Genomic DNA, 20,477 nt, shown 5'->3' with positions numbered 1-20,477 from the left:
GCTCTTCATTATCAAAAGTACTTGCTGCCATAATAAACTCCATAGTATGTGCTGAATCATGCAAACGAGTTTGCCTTCTAGTACGACTAGCCATGGGTGCATCCAAAGGACTATCTTGCATAGTCTGCAAATACCATCTAGGTAGCTGTGTAGCATCCTGGCTGTGTGCAAGCTCTTGCTGAATTTCTGTTTCAGCATTATGCTGAGTATTCCGATCAGCCAATGGCTGAATTTCTGCACTTTCCATAGGAGCAGCTGGCTGAACATTAGGTTCATTTTGTGAGCCTCCAGCTGAATCACCAAAAGTAATGGGCAGCAGCCCTTCAAAAACATCACGGGCAGCCTGATATGTGTCCAAACCAGCCAAGGATAATTCTGATTTTTCATCAAAAACAACATCCCTGCTGACAAAAACCTTCTTAGTAACGGGATCATAGAGTCTGTAGCCTTTGCTCTCATTGCTATATCCCATAAAAATGCACTTAACAGCCTTGTTGTCCAATTTTCTTCTAAGTACCTGTGGAATATGGGCATAGGCAAGACACCCAAAGGTACGAAAGTGACCAACAGAAGGTTTACGACTGTTCCAAGCCTCAAATGGTGTGATGGTCTTCAAGGCTTTGGTAGGACATTTGTTCAAAATATGGCAAGCACACGACTGCTTCCATCCAAAAACTATGAGGCAAGCTCTTTGCCTTTAGCATACATCTGGCCATCTCCATGAGTGACCGATTTTTCCTCTCTACTACCCCATTCTGCTGTGGAGTATAAGCTGTAGTATACTGATGTACTATGCCCTTCTGCTGCAAAAAAGAATTCAGCATAGAGGACATGTATTCCCCCCCTCGGTCCGAACGGAGAGTCTTAATGTGGCATCCAGATTGGTTTTCAACAAGTGCACTGAAAGCCAAAAATGCATCATACACTTTGACTTCTTTTTCAAACAATAGACCCAGCAGAAACGTGTGAAGTCATGGTCTGCATAGGCCCACAAACATCTGAATGCACCAACTGCAATTTGGTTGTTGCCCTGAAAGCAACATCACGAGGAAATGAGAAACGATGCATTTTCCCCAAAATGCATCCCTCGCATAAGTGCTCAGGAGGTCTCTCCAAGAGAGGTAAGCCATCCAGCATCTGAGTACGCTGTAAAAGCATCAAGTTGCCAAAGTTTACATGCCCTAAACGAGCATGCCATAACTCCGCCTGTATCATAGCAGGAGTAAGAGTGGATGTCAAGTATGCTGACTGATCTACTGAAAGAGCATCCAACTCATATAAACCATGACACAAAGATCCTGTCAAGACCAAAGTCATGCATTCTTTTTCTCGAACCATGCAACGGTCGTCATCGAAAGTGACCTGCATACCACAACGTGCCAAAGAAGAAATAGAAAGCAAATTCTTCTTTATTCCAGGCACAAACAAAGCATCCTGCAGGCGGAGAATAGAGCCATCAATGGCTGTGAGCTGAATCTCCCCAATACCACGAACAGGGTATGATGCATTATTGGCACACTGTACCGTTTTCCCAACGGGAGGTGCACTAACTGAAGCAAACAAATCTCTGCGAGATGTGATATGTCTAGAAGCACCACTGTCAAAGAACCAAGTGTCAGCATCCTCTGTAGAGCTAAGTGCTCTATCGGCCCAAGAGATGTCATAACTGCAAGTGTAAAAACAATAGTCCCTGTCCACAACAAAGGACGCGGACTCACTAGCAGTGGAAGGAGTAGTAGAAACAGACATTCCTGACTCCTTCTTCTTCTCTTTGGCAATGCGTTTTCTGCACTTAGTGATATAGTGGCCGGGCTTTTTACAATAATGACATTTACCTTTCTTTGCTTGCCTCCCCCCTTGTGACTGATTCTGCGATGTGCCCGAAGTGCCAAAACTTTGTGGAGCATTTTTCACCTTGCTGTTCTTGCCTTTCTGTCTTGCCACAAAAGCCTGCTCAGAGACTATAGCATCCACACCACTATTTTTCCATGTTTGCTCCTCCTCTAGAAGCAAGCTAACCAGCTGAATAAAAGTGAGTGGGTGCTCAGCAATCCTCATGGTGAGGTTCAATGCAGTATGAAAAGACAAGTACGAAGGAGGTAGGGAATTCAAGGTGGTGGATATCAACTGTGCATCCGAAAAATAATCATCTACATTCATGAGCTGTTCCCTCAAGTCCTGAATCTTGTTTAAGTGATCCTACATAGAATCACCTTCATGCATCTTCAGAGTTTCCAACTCTTTCTTCAAGAAAGAGATCCGTGTCTCATTTTTTCCTGCAAACATATGCTCCAAAGTCAACCATGCATCTCGTGAAGAAGATGCTGAACGGATATGAGGTATGATGGACCGCTCAACTGCCAGAGCAATCAGCGACAAGGCCTGTGCATCACGGGTATCCCAAGCTTTTTGAGCTGCAGTTCTTGGAGGAAGTGGCTGAGGTGGAGCGGGCTGAGGTCCCCGTTGTCCACGTGCGCCATGGGGAGGAGGAGTAGCGGGAGCTACAACTCCCGGTCGAGTTTCCTCTCCACTGACATAATCCCATAAATTCTTGGCCACTAATACATTTTTCATCATGAATGACCAAAGGGAATAGTTGTTTCCGTCCAGTTTGTCCTCCTTGGATACATACGTAAAAACATCACCTCCCTGATTTGCCATGATGACAAATTTCCAAAGACAAAATGAGCAATGTCAAAGCAGTACGAACTGAAAATCTGCAAATTTCCAGAAATTGCAGCAAATACGTTTCTGCAATTAATGTGCAAGGGCGTACTCTGTCAGAAAACTGTCTTTTATTGCACGCTTCCCAAGGTGCAAACAGTGCAGTGCAACACTGCTATGTCAAAATCCCCAAAATTTTTGCCAAATTTCTATAAAAAACAGTCTTTCTGTGACTGTATCAGCAGTCCAAATGCATTTGTCCTCCAAATACACAAAAGCCCCAAAATGTCTGACAATCCTGTTAAAAATTTGCATGAAATTTATCCCTGCACTTGCTCTGTGTTGCCGCGTGTGAACCTCCGCTTCCAGAACTATGTTGTGGGCTGAAATTTAAAAAAAAAAAGTTTAAAATTGCACCTGATGTGGAGCAGACTGGCATGTGAACGTAGGTGGGCAGTTTGGCGCAGGACAGGCTGACGTGGTCACCTGACGTGGTCGTCTGGCGGGCTGACCAGTCGCGAGTCTGACGCGGGTAGGCGGGCAGTTCGTGGTCACAAACGGCGGGCAGTTCGTGGTCACGAGCGGGCGTTGACTCCGCCTGCAGGAAACGGGGCCTTGGCGGATGACGTGGAGCCCTGGCGTCTGACGTGCAGGGTACTGGTGGAGCTGCATTGAACTGGCGCTGGAGGCTGACGTTGCTGACGACGCTGATGTTTGACAAGAGAACAGCGCCTGGGCTGACGTTCAGGCTTTTGCGAGTTGTTGGCGGGTGGCTCGCTGTACAGAGGAGGCGATGCCTCCAGCTTACAAGTGGCGCGTTGGGTAGGGCACGCGGAGCTGTGCGCTGACGGCTGGAGCTCACGGCACGGGGGCAAAACTAGCGAGGACTGCTCTGATACCAAATGTGAGAGCAGAGGATCGAGGTACAGCCAGATTCAGTAGACAGTGTGAGAGTGAGAGAGACAGAGTTGAAGCACGACACCCAAGAGAATAGACTGAATGAGTGTAATCTGAAAGTACAAAGTACAACCCTTAAACCTTAGGGTTGTAGGGGGGTGTTCACACCCGACACACACTAAGTGCCTAAATGTGTGTAACATAAGCACATAAGTACATACGATAATAAGACCATAAGTCTGGGGGAAAAAACCTCTCCTACCGAGAGTAAAAAGTGCCCCAGTGTCCTACTGATCACCGACACTCCCATATGAGCGTAGGCGTAAGTAAGGCGTGAGTAAAATACCCAACAATCATAACCATTGTCCAAACCATAAGAGATGCATCCACATGTCAAAACCGAACATTGTTCTAACCACTAAGACATTGTTATGCATAAACTGAGTATAAACAATACATTGTAGCAATGATATACCACATGATAGTCATGTAAAACATACATCAGCTGCAAACCATTGTAACTTATACAATTGTACTTCTTTTGCATGACTTGCAAATGTACATTGCATATGATCCATATATTCCATACATGTCTTACAAATGTACATTATATCAAAATGTACATTCTGTGTATTCCATATATGTCAATAACCTTGCAAATGTATAGTTTTAGAGCCTAGGTGCAAACCACACACATCTGCATACCAACTCACAGTGACTAGTACACTAAATCTCAATGGTAGAAATACTATCAACATATAGTACCACGAATGCAAACCAAGTACATCCGAGATCCACTACATAATTCAGCTATCCATCACTACAAGAGTGGAGATGCAACCTTTCCATTGAGCATCATGCAATACTCTGGATCTTCACACACATCAAGGTAAAGTGCATCATTAAGGATGATTTGCTAGGCCACCCTCCATCCATTGCATCCATCATAGGTGAAACAATACTAAAACTTTACGAAGAAGCACATGAAACTTTATCTCCAACTACTCATGCTCCAAAACCTGCACTAGGTTCTAGGCCTTTTTTCCTCTTGAACAAAAATGCTTTACTTTCAAATTGTTGCAACTCCAACTTAACTAATATGCAACATTGCATTGAGTTGACTGGCCCCTCATGTGTACCTAACGTGCTAGGAGCATTAGATGCATGAGAAAACATTCTTGTTTGCACACTTTGGATCAGTGCAACGTGACTGTGCATGGGAATTTGCATATTATTGGCCATACCAAGATACATTTGCCCATACATTGCATGAATTAATAGTTGCATTTCTCTTATGATTGCCACTATACGTGTTGAGCTAAAAATACATTAACCTGACTTACACATCCCTAAAACATGCTTAGTTAATGAAATCTCTTATTTTAAAAGGAAATGTGATCCTAGAGAGTTATTGTGTCTCACATGCAAAACCCTAATTTGGGTGTCCCAAACTTTCTATAAATAGGCATGTAGTCCATCACTCTTTCTAAATCTTGTTTTTGCAAGTTTCAGGAGCCATATTTTTGTTGCCCACATCCCATTCGCGGAGGACATTGCGGTTAGAGTTGCCCCCAGCCGTTTGCTACCATTTCGCACTTGATTCCAACCTTCACCCCTTGTTTGTAGTTGTCACTAGGCTCTAAGGAGGTGTCGCGTACAGTTTGCTATTGTGTTTAATGTTGATGTTAGCATCTGGTGCTATCACCATTAGTCTGGAACTATCAACCTGATCTTCTCTCTCCTCTGAATGCTGTGTTTTCAGTTCATGGTCACCGCCTTTGTCTACTGTGTTTGCACCTAATAGCTGTCATTCAGATTTTCTCTCTCCTCAAGTACTTGCGTTTTTAGTCTTTCTCTCTCCTATACTGTTGTCTACACTAGATCTAGCCTTCCTTGGGTGTGTTTGCTGGTGCTCGATACATGGAGGCTGCCTTTGCTGCGATTCTGGATCCATTCAAAGTACAATACAGTCTACAACTCATAACCTCTGTCTTGATCCCAGAGATATGAGAGTTCAAGGTTCAATATTCATTGCATAGTATGTTTGTTACATGAGTATTGTAGATTCATTATTCATTCACTTTATCATTTATTGTGTTCATTTTCTCTGAGTTACTCTAACCCTAATTCTAACTATGTTTAGTATTTAGTTTGTGCCTTGTTGTACAATTGGTTTTGTGCTTTTTGTGTTTGGAGCATTTCTTCACAATATGAAGCGTTTGCATGGCCAGCATTAATACCATGAGTCCCAAACATTGTGGGCTGTATATATGCATTGCCAAACTTGCCACTTTGTGCCCCAAAATCATGTCAACATTGCTATATATAGGGTTATGCATATTACCAACCATACTTGGATATGTGAATTTTTAGACTAAGATGCATCATCATTGCTTGATCCCATCTCATATTTGAAGACATTCTTGTTGGAATGCTCAGTTGAATGTAATTTCAGCACTAGAGCAAAGCTTCTAACCTCTAATCAGGTGCCACGGGCCCACCATGTTAGGGGAGTTGATGACATCCTAGAGATGGAGCCTTGAAACTTGCCTTCCTCCTCGGACAGGATGGTAATAACCTGATTTAGCAGTAATTATAGTGAGTAATTAATTCATATAAATTGAAAATGCACACTTTACCACTTTAGTCTTGGACAATGGACAACTCGTTGGCCCTAAAATTGACGCCCTTTGTAGTATTTCTTTAGCTTTTATTGCAAATGGACGGAGTACAACTGAGATTCCCTAATCCCCTCCAGTAATCCAAGTGTCTCTTGTTGTCAAAATTGACTAGCAAGCCTTTAAATCAAATTGTCCCTTGGTTTGCTTGGGGATTGGCCTTTGTCCTACTTCTTGAAAGACAAATTAAGCCCCAAATTTGATATGCATTGGCTGACCTCTTGAATATCCTTGAAATTCTTTAATTTCAGTTACTGGAATTGAAGTCTTAGGCCTCAATTCTGAGTACGCATCATGAGGTGGTTATCAAATCCTAATTTCTGTTGTAAATTAGGGTTTACAACAAAGATGTTTCAATATCTTCATCTCGTATCACTCAAGTGGTTGGATTTTGTTGAGATAACTTGAGAGATGGCTTTAGGATGAGAGAGAATGCTGTAGAGAGAGAAATTTCAGAGTTTCATTGCAAGAAAGATTGAAAAACCACTCTTGCCATGCTCAAACAACCATGGAAGCCGTCACCTATAGCTTCGGATGACTAAAAAGGCTGTTGTTCCCCTCCTATATGTTGCCACTTGCACTTGAAGGATTAGGGGCTAGTATCACTTGCACCTGGAGGGCTCCAAACACTTGTCACCTGCTATAGAACTTGTCCTTGGTGGCTGCAAATCACATAAGCAATATCTCCTTGCTCTCTAACGGCCTCATTCTCTCTCACAATGGCTGGAATGGACTTCCACCAGTCTCCAAAAATGTTTTATTCACTTGTATGGAGCAGGCTTCTTATCCTATTTTCTTGCATTATCCACCTTATAAAATTAATTTTCAGAATATTAATTTTGAAAATTAATTTAATAATTATTCTAGTATCTAGAAAAGCAATTCCACCAACCAATAATTAAATTGGCTAGGCCAATTTGTCTCCCAAGTATCCTTGAGAAATTATTGATTCTTAGAATGGCATTAATTAATTAATTAATGGCTATTTTCTAATGTCACAATTGATATTGGTGGTCAATAATTTGGTCTAGGTCCAAATTCGACACCAGGTATCACCTAATACTGGTCAAACATAACTTATTATAACTTTTGCCTTTGGCACCAACTAATATTTCTAGGTCGTGGGTCCCATAATGTGAAATAATTAACTTGCACCTCACATGTGTGCAAGTCACATTAGCAAATTTGATTAACTTATAATCAAATACCAAGCAAAGCAATAAAATGTCACGTCCTTGTGACATTTGTATTTTTGCATTTTAATGCTCTTGGAGTTTTGCATACTTTTCTTTCGTACTGCAAATGGCTGAGAACTGCTAAGAAATTGTTGGGGCATGAGAGAGGAAGTTACAGAGTGAGAAATTTTGAGTTTTTGTTGCTAGAAAGTGGACTCCCTAAGGATTTGAGGTTTGGTGATGGTAGACACACACGATAAATAAGAGAGGCTTAGTAGACTCACGGCCTCAACTATTTGCTATGTAGTAGGTAGTTCCTCTTGTGCCATGTTAACCCACTCTTTGAATTTATCAATAATGGCGAATTGTTGCTCAGGATCAGGGTATTCTCTCATTTTTGTTGTAGCATCTTTCTCAATTTGTGGCACCATCATGGTACTTTCTGCACTAGAAGTAATTGCAGTTCTTTGAAGGATGGTCAATCCTTTACTTCTACACTTAATCCTAGTGTGCTTTCTTCACTTTATAGTATTCTTTTTGCATAGTATTATCCCATTCACTATCATTGGTCCTTCAATGCTAGTCCCTTTTTTCTTGTTTTGTGCTTGAGCAATAGCATTGACTAGAATTGGAAAAGCACCTTCATCCTTGATCATTTCAACACCAAAGAGTCTGAAGGGAACTGATGGCATCAATCACATGCAGTAAACTTGCATTAAATGCAGCCATCTAGCAGCATGGATGCCTTTGATGCAATCGCCTGATCCTAGAAGTAGTCACATATTGCTAGTTACCCCTTGGGAGATGTCGGTTGCATTGAAAGCCTCTCTCTAGCTAGAATTTACTTGGCACTCGTGGCATGTGCTATAGTACCCTTTGTTTCTCTTGCAATTTTCTTTCCATAATAGATAATTATATTAATTGTGAAAAAAATACAAGGACAAGAGTGCAAGATTACAAGACATAGGATGGCTCTAGCCCATCGTGCATAAAAGATACAAACTCATGGCAAAGGAAGAGAGGAGATTGTTGTATGCCAAGGAACTAAATCATCTTTGACCAAGATATCAACATGTTGTGGAAGGTCAAAAGTTGCCACTGGAGAATTCCCTTCAGCTTCGCAACATGACGCCGAATGCCCAAGTCAGCATAAAAAATGAATGCATTGTGAGTGACCCAAATATGCCAGCAACCCCAAAATTTGAAACAGTGAAAGAGGATCTTCATATGAGGTTGTGGAAGACCATTGTATTTAGCTTTACCAAAATCCCAGTAAGGTGGACACATGCGTGTGCCCACCACCTCAAGCCAATTGTCTAAGAAAAGGGCCCAAATCTTCTAAGAAAAAGGGCAGGAAATGAATCTGTGATGAGAAGACTCAACCATGGTGGTATAGAAGAAACAATTCATATTAGAAATACCTTTGCAGTGAAGGGCCCAAACAGATACTGGACACCCATAAATACCTATCCAACATAACTTAACTTTTGCCAATGTCACCCATTGATCACTTGGGGTACTTAGGTTGTCAATGCCTAAAATAAGCACGAATAATGCTGGCAAATACTGTTTGCCAAGATGTCGCTAATAGTTTCCGTGTGGGTTAATTGACTTGCTCTTCCTTCATACGCGCAAAAATTAATAATGTCAAAGCTAAGCATTAAAAATATACATCTCTGTGATTTTTGAAAATTAATTAATTATTCCTTTGTCCCTGCCTTAAAATTGACTATTTTCCATTTACAGTTAATGTACTAACCTCCATGAGACATTTACTTGTCCTTTGCCTTGGACTAGCATTTATTTATTAATTAGTGCCTAGCCCATTAATATCATCACAGGACATTTTAAGGGCCCAATTAGTAGCCTAGACCCAAATTGACACCAGACACCCACAAGTACTTGTCCAGCATAACTTTATACAACTTTTACTAATGTCACTCCCACCGATCACTTGGGGTACTTAGATCGTCAATGTGACTCAATTGACTTGCTCTTCACATGTGCACAACTTAATAATACCAAAGCTAAGCATTAAAAATACATGTTTGTGTGATAGATAACCCCCTTGAAATCCTTGCAATTGTCCTTGATTGCACTGCCATGTGACAAAAGCAAAGCAACATTGAATTGAAAAAAGCATAGGTATCATAGTCAAAGAAGATTAGCCGCCACCACTGTTCATACTATGCTACTACCAAACGCATTTTGAAATTTCTAGCCAACATAACTAAGCTATAATTGACCAAAAATGAATCATAACTGCTGTTTGAACCACATGGGATGCATCCATTAACTCTAAAGCAAAAGTGTTCTGACCTAGCAACCATAGGAAAGCATAAGTAAGCATAATCCATGGCTAAACTATCAATGGCATCCAATAACATTCAGCTTTCCATAAAAACCAGCTAAATACCACTGATAACTGATGATCATCCATTGAAAACTAGAAATTGATAATAAATCTTTGATGATCATAATTCGATGTAAATGTATAGTTTCAAACGTGTAGTGAAAACCATACTCATCAGCATACCAACTATAGTGACTAATACACTAAATTGTGACCTCGTAGTAGCAGAGACATACTGCTAGCAAAAAGTACCTTGGATGCATGTTGAATACATCTAAGATCCACTATACACTAGAGGTGTCCATCACTCAAGGAGGGGAAGTGCTACTTCCCCCTTGAGCATCAGGCAATGCTCTGGATCCCTGCTTTGTTGAACTTGATTGAGTTTGATCCAAAGTGAGCTCTAGCTAAAATGGCTCTATGTAAAGCTGCAACAACTAAGAGTGTTCTACCAGGTCACTTGAAACCAGCCTTCCAAACAAGAAAAGGGTGGTGGCGACTTCATTAAGCACCGATTAGAGCAAACATAAAATTCACGTGAACTAAAATACAAATATTACCACTTAATCTTGGATAGTAGACACCTGATTGGCCCCAAAAAACTAGCATCCCTTGTGGTATTTATTTAAGTTCCATTACAATTGGATGAAGTGCATTGAGATTGCTCCAATCTCCTTGTCTCTCCAATGCCTCTCGTTGTCATAAATGACTAGCAAATCTTCAAATCAAATTTCCCCTTAGTTTGCATGGGGATTGGCCTTCAATTTGCTCTATAGAAGATAAACTCTACCCCAAATTTAATGTTGGTTGGCTGGCCTTTTGGAATTCTCTAAAATCCACTAAATTTCAAGTACTAGGCCTTGAATTTTGAACATTTTCCCCAAGGTGGCCGATAAAGGCTAATTTATATTGTAAATTAGGGTTTATAATAGTAAATCTTTGAATTCTTCTCCTCCAATGGCTGAAATGATTGAGAATTGTTGAGAGAACTTGAGGTATGGTTGGAGAATGAGAGAGAATGCTGAGGAGAGAGAAAATTCAATCTTTCATCGCCCAAAAATGGTAGAATATTGCTGCTGCCCTATCAAGACAGCCCTACTATCACTAGGATGTGTATTTTTAATGCTTAGCTTTGGCATTATTAAGTTGTGCACATGTGAGATGCAAGTTAGTTAAGCAACAATGAGACCTTAGGAAACCCGGTGGTTAGTGGGTGACATTGGCAAAAGTTGTACAAAGTTATGCCAAATAGGGACTTGTGGGTGCTTGATGTTAGTTTGGGTTTGGGCCATTAAATGTCCAATGATGATATTAGAGGGACCATGCATTATTTAATAAATTAATAGGCCAATGAATATTGCGACATTAAATGTCCCACAAGGTTTAGCACATTAATTGTGGATGCACACTAGCTAGTTCTTGGGTAGGGTTCAAAAGAATAATTAAATAATTTTCAACTTTAATTAAATAATATTCAGAATTTAAGTTCTGATGATTAATTAATTAAAACTGGAAATTACTGTTGGAAAGTTACCAAGTGGTAAAACATGCTGCCACTTGTCAAAACCTCCCATACAAACTAGAGGAGGGTTGTTTGGGGGTTGGCTGGACAGTCATTCCAGCATTCAGAGGCTGAGGGAGGAGGAAGGAGCCATTAGATGAGCTCTGAGAGAGGTGACAGATGATTTACAATGCGACAGGACAAGGGCAAGAGGTTTCCTTCTCCACAGTGAGAGGTGGCAGTAGAAGAGGAGGGCTCACAATCCCATTGCGGTTTTACCCGCCTTTGAAGTTGTTAGCACCATCAGAATTACCATCAAAGCTATTGATCAAAAGATACTCCTTTAAGCTTCTCATTTGCCAATCATCCCTTAGTAGTTCTTAACCAATTCTAGCTTGGGGTGAAGAGCAATTGATAAATTTCTGTTGAAACCCTAATTTACAGTAGAAGTCAGGGTTTCCAAACCAGCCTTGGGATTCGTGCCTGATTACGAAAGACCCAATACTTGTGTTGTAGCACAAGGCAAAGAGATTTGCAAGTGAATCAAGGGGTAGCCCATTCACCAATTATTGTTGTGAGATTGAAGACCCAATCTGAACCAAGGGGTAGCCCATTCACCAATTATTGGTGTGAGATTGAAGACCCAATCCCGATTATTGTACAATGAAGGGGCAAATTGTGCCCAAGCAATGCTGGTCATTTTATGACAGCCAATGTATAGAAGATTGAAGGAGAGCTTATATCTCATTGCACTTCAACCTTTGATCAATACAAGGTAAAAAAATATCACGAGGGGCACCAACTGTTGGGGTCAATTGGGTGTTGGCTGCCCAAGATTAAGTGGTAAAGTGTATATTTGCAGATTTGCATATTTAATGCTTACTGTAGTTTGAGTTAAATCAGGTTATCACCACCCTTGCCTAGGGGCCCAGGATTTTCCCTGCTCGAGTTGTCACTTGCTGCCTAGGGGCCCAGAATTGTCATTGCTAGGTGTTGGTGCTGTAAAGAAATGCTCTAACACAGAAAACACGACACAATCGTATGAAAAATACGTAGATTGATAAAGGAATATAATACGATGCTCAATGGAAAAAAACACTATGCTGTGTAAAAATTTGGGCAAGGTTCTAGTTGATAGATTGCATAAACACTGAACATAGTTCACCCTGCTCCATATGGGTTAATCAAGGCATATAATATTTTGCATAACAGTTTCAATGTACAGATGGGGAAGGATTTGTGCACAGCATACAAATCAAGAAATAGTGATAGTCCAACTGGACTTGGAGAAAACTTTGATCACCTGGATTGGTCTTTTATAGGATTCAGAAGATCGGTTTCAGGCACAGAACGTCAAATTTGTTCTATACCATCTGTTGGAATTCATCTGCAGGAGTGTGGTCAATGGAGGTGTTACAGAGCCATTCTAACTTTCCAGATTTGTTAGAACTGGGATCCTTTGAGTCCTTTGTTCTTTGCTCTTGCAATTCATCCCGTTCTGATGATGTTATTGCATCTGGGAGCAAACAGTGAGGTGGTTGACTAGTCTCCCCATTTGCAAAAACAATTAGTAGGCTGATTTAATCTTTGAAGATATTTCTGTTTTAAACTTTGGTATTTCATTGAAATTTGACTTGCATGATTCTATTGGGTTTTACAAGATTCTTTATCTCTCACGGCTTGCTTTTTATATTGTAAATGATTGTGCTAGAACCAGTTTCTAAAATTTAGATTTGGGCAGCCCCCTGTTGCAGGTTCTATAAATTGGGCTAGATGTCTGTTTGGTCGGTTGAAGAAGACTATGCAAAAGGTTGAGCTTGTTGGCAGTGATATGATGACAGATCCCACTGCTCAAGAGGTGAGAGTAATGCAAAAATTGAAGGTGTAACAGTAGTAGTCCTTCAATCCCCTCAGGAACTGAAAGCATAATTAATGTCTAGTTGCCTTGTTTCAGATGAAGATACATTATTGTGCACTTGCAAAACAAATGCAGAGCTTTGAAAAGCATTGGGCTGGGCAATGGTCACAGTCAGTTAGCCAACAAGCAGTCAACTATTTGAAGCAGGTTATCCTTCATCTTTGGTGTTGACCATGCAAATAACATCTCATCACTTTTCTGGGTACACTTCATATTTTCAGAGGAAGCATTAAAAGAAATATAGAAAGATCAGAAAACTGTAAGGTTCAGATAGTGCAACTGCCAAGAAGAATGTACTGTACTGACACTATGGAGAGATTACATGACAAGTGATTGGACAAAGTGTATGCATAGAATTGCATTCTGGAGTAGCAACATTGAGGGCAGAAATCTCATCGTTAATCCATCAGTGCTGTGCTAGCAGCATTGTCAACAAACTATTTTCTTATTGTCTTTAACTGTAGGCAAACAATATTTTACTCAAATATAAATGATTTTCAAATGCATGATGCAGTATAGAGAAGATTAACAGTCCCCCATGTTCAAGTCCATATCTTATTTTAGCAGAGGCTTTCCAATTTGTGTTAATCAGTCAAAATCAAGCACTAGTCAATCCAGAATCTGAAGATTACAAGACGCTGCCCTTGACTCTTTAAATATATTGTTACTTTTTTCACCTTTTGTATCATGAAACTTCTTTTTGTGCAGCCAATTTTGTCAAAAAGTATCGAGGGAATGATAGCGGTTAATTTCAACAAGAAACTGCATTCAATCATACGTGAAACTAAGTATCTAGATGCCATGGGGTTTCAGCTTCCAGAAACTGCTCTGAATATCACATTGCAAGAAGAAAAGTTTCAATCTTATATAGAAAATATTCAAAGTATGCTGCAGGTAATGTGCAATTAAATGCAGCATATCTTTGACACCTTTTAATTTAGAAAAGTACTATGGTACCTGTTCTTGATGAACTTTTGTGACCTTCAATTCTGGTTAATACTCAACTATCATTGAATGGTGGAGCAATTGAATTTGCAGCACTACCATAAAGCTACCGGAATTTTGACTCCAGTGGAATCAAAACTTCTTGCATATCATATAAAAAGACTCCAACAAGTGCTTGACCCGGGATTCTCTCATTTGAATTGGAATTCCCTTGGAATACCTGACTTTGTGAGTTTCTGCATGAAGGCTATCAATGAATTCAAATCTCTGGTTAATCAGGTAGCTCCTATTCTGCATATTCAGTTTGGATAAATATTTGAGGAGGTCAGCGAGCAAAAAATTCAGTCTTACATTGAAATTTAGCACATGCTTTTATAGTGTCAATGCATAATTTTACACTAGCTCAAATTTGTTTATAATGATGAGTTGTGATAGTTTTCATTTGGGTCTGTTGGGGATGCAAAAGGTTCAAAACAATGCTTCAAGCATAGAGAAAGCAGTGGAATCTATAGCTAAAATCAGTTTAATACAAGAGATCATGACAGGAAAGGATGATGATTGTATGGAATTCCAGGTTATTTTCAATTCTGTTTTTGTATGCTTGTCTTCTACACGCTAGTTGAGAATTCACTGTTATTTTATTCAATATTAGGAGCTTTATGAACTTCTGGATCAAGGATGTCAAAGTGCAGTTAACGAGGCCCTTAAACAGTAAGAATATAATCTGCAATCTCATCAGTTTGGAGCTGTATTTTCATATTTCTAATTTACTCTCATTCGGCAGTAGCTGATTCAACAGAATAAAAATGATTAAGAACTAGGTACTAAAATGAATCTTGCAGTGAGTTAAAAGAGCTTTTTCTGATACATAGATATGTTCAGACCAATTTAGCATTGAATGAGTTTCTTTACAACTCGGACCATAAAACCAAAACTAAAGAGAGGTAGCTCGTTAAGGTAAGTGGTTCATCCATGTCTAAATTTTAGTAGCTGTAGACCTTACGTGAGCTTTAGAATTTCCTGATGAGACATTTAATTGCTACAGCTAATGGTTCTTAAGATCAGGCTTTGATACTTGAATGTCCTTGGTCTTTGAATGGAAAACCAGATTCAGTGCCAATGCCATGTTCAAGCACGGAGCAGAGAGAGATAAGGTGGAAGGGAAAGGGAAGGAGCAGTGCAGGAGGGGAGGAAGATGTTGAAGGTGAGGAGGGAGAGGGAAGCATGACTTAAGGGATTACTAGCATCACCTTAGGCCATCAGGAGTGTTTGGCATTGATCATGACATTAACAATTGGGAGTGCAATAGTATACATCTTGGTATCAACAACCAGGAGTGCACTAGAATTTCCCTTTTTTGCCATCTGCAAGCATGCCACTATCTGAACTTCTGTCAGTCCATGTCTCCCTATGGAGGCACGAATGGAAATATTAGTGTGTGGATTGAAAAGATAGCCAAGGCCTTGGAAGTTTTACTGACAGATAATAAGACCATGTCTTGAGGAAGTACATACTCTGATGATCTTTTCTGAGAACTTACAACTTTGCCCTTCACAGCAAGGGTAACCTCATCCTGAAAAAGTATTGTCAATTATTTAACAGTAACATCCTCTATGCAAGTTGAAAAATTGTTTGAACTTGGTAGTCCTTCATAGGGCTTATTTGGTACTGCATACTTTACCTCTGGGTCTTTCCCAAGGTGTTATTGGTAGAATTTTATTTTACTGGAAACAAAAAGGCTGAGATAGAACAAAGGACCATTCTAGCAAGATCATATAGTAAACATTTTGTCACTTCCAGGTACCGAAGCATTGCACCACTCCTGATGAAGCTTGAAGAAATTGTCGTCTCCACTAATAGTGGAAGGTCTGCCGTTTTGGCTGATTACTATCATTTTTGGGAGCAGAAAATATTTAGCTCACTGATTGAGATGGTGCAAAAGGGACTCTTAGCATTGCAGTCTATCTTTCAGGCCAAAAAGGTCAAGTGAGAGACATACTTTTGGTGTGCATGTGGATCTTTGCAAACATTAGTTCATTCCATGGGGAAAATAGATTACCTTATGTTCAAAAATGTATACATAGTTTTTATAAGAAGATTGCAGTGATGTGATGGTAATTGGGCGAAGTATTGTCTTTGCTTTATAAAATGACAAAGTTTTTATACAGACAATCTAAAAGTCCTGAATATTGAAATGGACTATAGTTGCATCTAGCATACGTGGCTTTCTTTGTAAGGTCAACTGTGAAGTGTCCATGTGAGCAAAAATTCCACAATAAGTTGTGATGTTAAGCTATGCATACATATGTCCTGCAATATGTTGACAAAATATGAAAACTCATATGGAGTGATAAATAGTTTTGCCTTCTTTTCAACTAGTACCACAAATTGTTTCCTTGTAAATCTTGCTTTGTAACCTTTTTTTATGTACTTGATGTGCTGTCTGGTATTAGAAATGGTCTTTGACTTGTCCTCATAACCTGTGAACTCCTATGAACTCCTCTTGGAGTTCAGTAAAGTTGTGACAAAATACAGGGATGATGGGTGGCAGTGGAAAGGGCTAAATGTAGTTGGCATCACTTCTAGGATTTTCTGAGAGTTTCCAGCACGACATTTTCTCGAATGAATAAGAGGGTTTTTATTAGATGGTATAAAGGTAATAATGACCATAAATTTGTCTAGGGGAAATAATAAGGACCACCTAGTGAAGATAGGGAAACACAAGATGATACACCTAGCAGGACCTAAGGCAAGCTGTGACAGCAACACATGAAACTCAATCATTGATTCTGTCATCTTTTTTTCAAACCCTTCATCATTTGAGCTCTATAAGTAATTAGATTCTCTGTTGCTTAAAGCTATTGCACATAATGAGAACTTTTGCTAGCTATCTCCTCAGCATTTCTATCATTCGATCAGACTAAAGGCCAGTTTAGAGAGTGTCTTGCACAACTTTGCTGATGCCAAGACTGCAGTATCAAACATATTTAGTCTCTTGCAGAACTTGGTTAATGCTGATGCCAAAGACTGCAGTACCAAACTATATTCTTTGAAAGTTCGGATGATGATGATGTACTTCTTTAACTTGACTGAAGTTGATTTGTCTGGTATAGGTTGACAAAGGATTAGTACAGATATTCTTTCCCTTGTGTTATAGAAGCCTTCTTTTTCGCAGGGAAAGGAGTCATGTGGGTTTACACTAGATGGTTGAAGTTTGAAAAATATGGATTATGTGGTATTTTCTTGACAAAATGTATTCACAGAGTCTCCAAAGCAAAACATAATGTAAAAGCAGCATGCCTTGCACGGTTCACCAGGGCTAAAGAAACTAGGCTGACTGATTGGCAGGATGGTTGCCTGACTTGAGTGGGCATCTTGGTTTTCAGAGCCTTGCTCGACAAGTAGAGAGTAAATCAAGGCACTTCCGGGTCAACTTCTATTTGAATAAACCAGATGTGTTAGCTCAACCATCCTTGAATGATGTCACTGGACTTTTAAATCGACTGGTATGATATTTGTTTTGCTGAACTCATTTAAAACTGTTTAGGCCAACTAGAAAATTAATAGACCCTAATTCTTTTCATGATTTTGTGTCATAATGTTACAGCTAAGAATAGTAGTCGCATCTGCAAAATCCTTTGTTAGGTGGATGGATGGTACTTGTTTGGAGACACCTGAGCAGGTGTGCACTAAAAATTGCAAATCAGTCATCTTAGTTTCGTGCCTGCTGAATGATCTATTGATTTCAACATATTGATTAATGTTTATGTCTTGTACAGAGAACTGCAGATGAATCAGAACCATACATATTCAGCTTTTATAGTGAGGTGTCTGCGAATCCGCAGGTTACAACCTGTGAATCTCTGCAATCCAAAATGTCAGGCTAATCTTAGAAATTGAAAGACAGGCATGAATCACAATGTAACTCACAGTGTTGTTACAGTCTTTGTTATACACTCGCAATTCTCTTGCAAAGTGCACAGCTAGGAGACATCGATGTTGAGGTTGCTACTTTTGTAATGTAGCACACATGATCGGCCAACTTTGAAACTTTGTTATGCAAAGTGTCTAGCTAATCTTAGAAATTGAGAGACAGCTCAACATTGTAGTTACATTCTATGCTATACAGTCACAATTCTCTTGCAAGCAAAGTGCACAGCTATCTACAGAATACCTCAATGTAGAGGCTGCTATTACAAGACAAATCTCAATTCCAAATTGATCTGATCTACTGCACAAAGCCTCAACCCTATTGTTGCATCAATCCCACTGTTGTGTCCTAACCTTTGCACACCCAATTCACTGTCAAACTGAATAAATTTAGACTTGTTCAGACTTGCACAACAGTTGCAGTAAACCAACACTCAATTCATGCCCAACATTAAAGGGAATTATTGCGACTACCATTGCTATATGCTTTCCATTAGGTCCTGCCTTGCATTTCTCTAATCTTCCCATGCATTTTTCATAACAGAAGAGCTACAACCTCACTTCTGTATGCTCCAAATTACTACAAACAGCTGAATTTCCAATGATTTCTCATGGCTCAACTAATCCATAGGTGCTCAATGACTTGTCACCATCGATTTTGGCCTCCAACCAAGTGTAGTGTTTTAAAAGTTCAACACAAACAGTTAAGCTCACCAAACCTTATAAATGATAGCCAGCATTTGAGCCCAAGTTCACATAATATTTTCTTTTACCATTGTCTTGCATAGTCTCCATGCAATCACATAGTATTCCTCTCACAAAGAAAGGAATTTCTTGCTAGGAAGTTAAGAGAGTCACTTTCTTTTTTCCTAGAAAAGAAGTTTCTAAATAACACCTTGGAGAAGTCCCCTTTAGGTAAAAATACAAAGTACAAGAGATTCTGTCAAGAGTGTCTGAGTACATTATATGGAAGAAAGTGCCCAAGTCCTAGGTTCTCAGGAAGGCCTCTTTCCTAGCTCTTCCTCATCCTCTTAGAGCTGCCTTGCATCCTTTCCCATCTCTTGCAGAGAGTGTGGATGATCTCTATCCGAATCCTTGAAAGAGTCTCTATAGTGGATATATCTTGAAGATATGCAGGATGACTGTACCTCGTGGCTCAGATATACTAGGCTGTAATACTAGCAATCAGCTCTGCCATATGTGATAGTGTCCCTGGGTCCATTGTGATTGCAAGTAATTTGGAGTGGGGGGTCTTGCTCAGATGCTTTCTAATGATCAGGAAAGAAAGGCTCACATGAACATCCTTGTAGCCACATGGTGGGCCTTTCTTTGTCTATGACCCAAGCTACACTCCCCTAGGTCTTGACCATTGTCTTTGCTGTACTATTGAATATTGTCTTAAGGGCTCTCCTCCATACCTCATGAGCTCTTGGACAGTCCCAAAGGCAGTGTTTTTGCATCTCCTTTGGCTCACCACATCTCAGGCATGCCGTTGTGTCTCTACCATGTCCAAGCCAACAGTCAACTGCTAAGCTCCTGTGAGCTAATAGCCATAGAAAGAGAGATATCTTCCCAAGCCTAAAGCTCTCATCTAGACTTCTCCAAAAAAATGTAATGAGAAATGCTGCAATATGCCTTGTGTGTGCCGATGGGAGGCGGTTGTTGGTTTTAATCCTCCTCCCTAGCCTAGTACTATAGCCAGAGAAGGCTACATCACATGGCCTATCAAGAAATGGATCCCTCCACAACCACTCTCTTGGATCTGACTGTAATCTCTGAAAAGACTTGCTCTAATAAGACCAATATCTCCATCCATCTTGAGACAGGTGCTTGCATCTGGGTTAGTGTACCACATCCTCTTGCAGTGTGCCACTACTCTGATCCTCTATCTGGAGCATCTTGTGAACTATGGTCTAAGTCCTCTCGCACAAGGCATCCATCCTCCTTAATGTAAAAAGTGAATGTACTACTCTTTGCTAGTTGCAATGACTTGCTACAAGGATATTCCCTTCAGAGAAGAGACCAACCTAGGTTTGAGTAGTTTCTGCATTTATTTGCTACTTAGAAGGCACTCCCTTTGTCACAGCCTTGATCATAGCCATGGCTCCTTGAAGACCCTGTAGTCTCTATCTTTGAATCTCTGGCAATAGCAGCTGGAATGCAAATCAATCTCCTACTAATGTAGTAACTTGTATAGAGAATCTCCCCTAGGATAGGTAAGTCCATTGTTCGAGAGTGTGGCCTGACTTTGATCTCAAATAGCTATTGAAGAGAAGAGGCTGCCTCCTCCTCTTCGGTTGTTGTCGGTGGTAGTAGTTGATGAAGGCGGGATGAGACGAATCTCCATTCTCTGACAATAGCTGTTGCAAATTTGATCTCAAAGTTCATCTCCAAGGTTTCTTTCTCATGAAAAATC

The 20,477-nt window shown here is 40.1% G+C and overlaps 1 protein-coding gene across 1 annotated transcript in view; it reads left to right on the top strand.

Moving 5' to 3' along the window:
* The window catches only part of LOC148015682 (dynein-1-alpha heavy chain, flagellar inner arm I1 complex-like), a 338,732-nt gene that overhangs the window by 38,875 nt on the left and 279,380 nt on the right, over positions 1-20,477 (top strand). Inside the window, exons 9-18 of the mRNA XM_087665230.1 lie at positions 13,010-13,126; positions 13,223-13,333; positions 13,895-14,080; positions 14,225-14,410; positions 14,598-14,705; positions 14,784-14,842; positions 15,932-16,112; positions 17,518-17,637; positions 17,739-17,813; positions 17,911-17,976. Of these exons, the coding sequence (XP_087521356.1) occupies positions 13,010-13,126; positions 13,223-13,333; positions 13,895-14,080; positions 14,225-14,410; positions 14,598-14,705; positions 14,784-14,842; positions 15,932-16,112; positions 17,518-17,637; positions 17,739-17,813; positions 17,911-17,976 (1,209 nt within the window). The remainder of the gene's footprint in view (positions 1-13,009; positions 13,127-13,222; positions 13,334-13,894; positions 14,081-14,224; positions 14,411-14,597; positions 14,706-14,783; positions 14,843-15,931; positions 16,113-17,517; positions 17,638-17,738; positions 17,814-17,910; positions 17,977-20,477) is intronic.

The sequence above is a fragment of the Lygodium microphyllum genome, chromosome 24 (genome assembly GCF_053477565.2).
Source record: "Lygodium microphyllum isolate KBCC chromosome 24, Lygodium_microphyllum_v1.1.10, whole genome shotgun sequence".
Classification (NCBI taxonomy): domain Eukaryota; kingdom Viridiplantae; phylum Streptophyta; class Polypodiopsida; order Schizaeales; family Lygodiaceae; genus Lygodium; species Lygodium microphyllum.
Note: the sequence above shows the minus strand (reverse complement) of the source record. Positions and strands in the feature narration are given on the sequence as shown.